The following is a 2,363-nucleotide window of genomic DNA, read 5'->3' as shown; positions in this document are numbered from 1 at the left end:
GTCGACCCTTCATTACTGATGCTATTAATAACGAGTCTTTTTCGAGGCTTGCGTAGCTATGGCGTGACGCGTCAACGTCACAGCGCAGCAAAGTTTACCTCTGGCTCGCGGCGACGCCGGTCGATGAACCCGCGAAATTGCGTGTTTCTAGCGAGTCAAAAAATGCTTCGTCCGGATACCGAACAAATCATGGCACCACCCGCAGCCAAGAAGCGCCGACCAACAGGCCGGCGGCCCGAGAAGGCCGGCAGTGAGGCGCCGCCGCCGCCATCGGTACCCCTACCGAGACTCAGTACACAGAGGCCTCATGGTCGAGCGTAGGGCTCGGCGGAAATGGGCTACGAGATCGGGCGAGGCCGCACCGACGTCGTGGGCCATTGGCGCGACCTCGTACGCCGTTCGCTGCAAACGGTAATGTTATCTCACGGGATACCTGCGTAGACGAGCGACGCCAAGTGCGACTTAATGGGCTTGGACGACGCCGAGATCGCCGACGCCATGCACCTCGTCGTGCAGCAGTACCCGCAGCTCGACGCTACGCTGCCGTCGTCCGTGGACGCCGCAACGACCGCGATGGTGCAAGCCATGTTTCTGCACGCGCTCGAAACCTGCGACGGCAAACTCATTCTCGAACACGTCTCCATCGAGACGATTGGTGTTCTCTTCGCGCTCGAGCGCAAGCTGCTCTATGCTGTGGTTGGCAAGGTCTTTCTTCTTCTCTCGTTTGCGCTCTTGAACGATCTGGTGGCTCATGCACGCGTAGGACATGCATCGTAAGTGCTCGATCGCCGTTTTGTACCTCGTCTGGACGTCGTCGTGGCCGTATCTGGGCATGGGCGGTACGCTCTGCACCCGTCGACGTATGTACTCATCACGCATAGCTTACCTCTTGGTGCTCTTCTCCAACCTCGGCCCGTGCACATGGCTGCGCAACACTTCCGTCGAGTACCTCGATGCATTCTTTCTGCAAGGCCCCGAGTACGGTTTTGGTCCATCTCGATCCAACGCACTCATCACGTATGCCTAGTCCTCTGCACGCCGAGTGGTACTTTAACAGCTACCTCACGGCGCTGCTTCTGCTGTACACGTCCCACGATGCGCATTTCACCGTCTACATCATCTTGGGTACATGCCATTGGCTCATGTCACGCGCTGACGATGGAGATCCTGTGCACGTAGCCATCGTGCTCGCTTTGCCCTTTGGCGTCTCGGCGCTCCAACATTCGTATGCAGACGGCGTCGACGACCACTCGGCGCTCGAGAAGATCACGTGCGTCCCTCTCTTTATCGTCTCGACAGTGTGCATGACCACCAAGGACTTCTTAGGTCGGCGCTGTCATTTATCAATAAGCTCATCCTCGTCTACTACTGCTGGGTATGTCCTAGCAGCAGCTCTCTGCTCGTCGCTTACCGGCGCTGTAGAGCTCGTACACCAGTCTTCTCATGGTGGCAGCTCTCTTCTTCGACACGGCGGCGATATCGCTCGCGTCCGTCTCGTTTCTCGGCGTCGCGGTCGTTGTCGAACTTGCCGGGTGCGGCTTGCTACGCATCGTGCCGACTGCGTACGTCGAAGCGTACACTTTGTGGAAGGAGCGAAGCCAATGGCACGCCCTCGGCGCCGGTCTTGTGCCCGTTGCTGTGGCCGGCATCGTGCTCTATGGGACGTGGGACTGGACGTCGATGTTTGGCGGCTTTGTGCGCCTCGTGACGGTCCTCGCCCTCTCGCAAGTGGTGCCAGCCGGGCACCTCGCGACGCTTGCGCAGCTCGCGTTTCTGGCGATCGCGCTGCCGCTGCAGCTATTGCAAGTCGTGTTGCTCTGGCTCGGTATCAAGCCGGCGTCGAGTGCGCCCGACGAAACGACTCCCAACGACGCAAGCAAAGATGCAGACACCACAGAACACTGAGGCGTTGATGTTGTTTGTTGAGTTTGGCTGTTGCGCTCACCACCCATGCACATCGACCAAGTGAAAGCACTCCATGGAGCAGGAATCGAACCGCTGGTTTGTGTTGTGGAAAATAGCCCGAACCCTAGTCTGGAAAGCTGCACAGCAGCTCGTGCAAACGTTGTTTGACACCATCCATCCGAACAAATACGTGCGATGTGGCAGCTCTCGTGTGCGCAGTCGTAGGCCCTTGTCATCGATCGCGAGTGCGGCAATCTGGAGGTCATAAAACTAAAATGAGCCATCGAAAACGAGAAGTATCAACATATCAACAACCCATGCAACATACTCGATTGTTAAAGAAAAGCACGGATCACAACCACGTTTTGATTTGCGTTTCACGCACAAAGCGCCGTACGGCAGGGCGTGGGCCGCGTGGACGTTCTTGGCGCATGTAAAGTACGTCGTACCGTGGACGG

At 57.7% G+C, this 2,363-nt stretch overlaps 1 protein-coding gene across 1 annotated transcript; it reads left to right on the top strand.

The window, feature by feature from the left end:
- Window positions 1-333: 333 nt before the first annotated feature.
- Window positions 334-1,905, top strand: SPRG_14068 (hypothetical protein; the record flags this gene model as incomplete). The annotated part of the gene is made up of 8 exons (XM_012353026.1): window positions 334-390; window positions 442-705; window positions 764-839; window positions 882-978; window positions 1,028-1,125; window positions 1,180-1,270; window positions 1,327-1,375; window positions 1,423-1,905. 8 exons carry the CDS (start codon window positions 334-336, stop codon window positions 1,903-1,905), a joined length of 1,215 nt encoding a protein of 404 aa, XP_012208416.1.
- Window positions 1,906-2,363: the final 458 nt, after the last annotated feature.

This window comes from Saprolegnia parasitica (assembly GCF_000151545.1).
Source record: "Saprolegnia parasitica CBS 223.65 unplaced genomic scaffold supercont2.113, whole genome shotgun sequence".
Classification (NCBI taxonomy): Eukaryota; Oomycota; class Saprolegniomycetes; order Saprolegniales; family Saprolegniaceae; genus Saprolegnia; species Saprolegnia parasitica.
The sequence above is the reverse complement of the archived record's forward strand: the minus strand, read 5'-3'. Positions and strand labels throughout refer to the sequence as shown.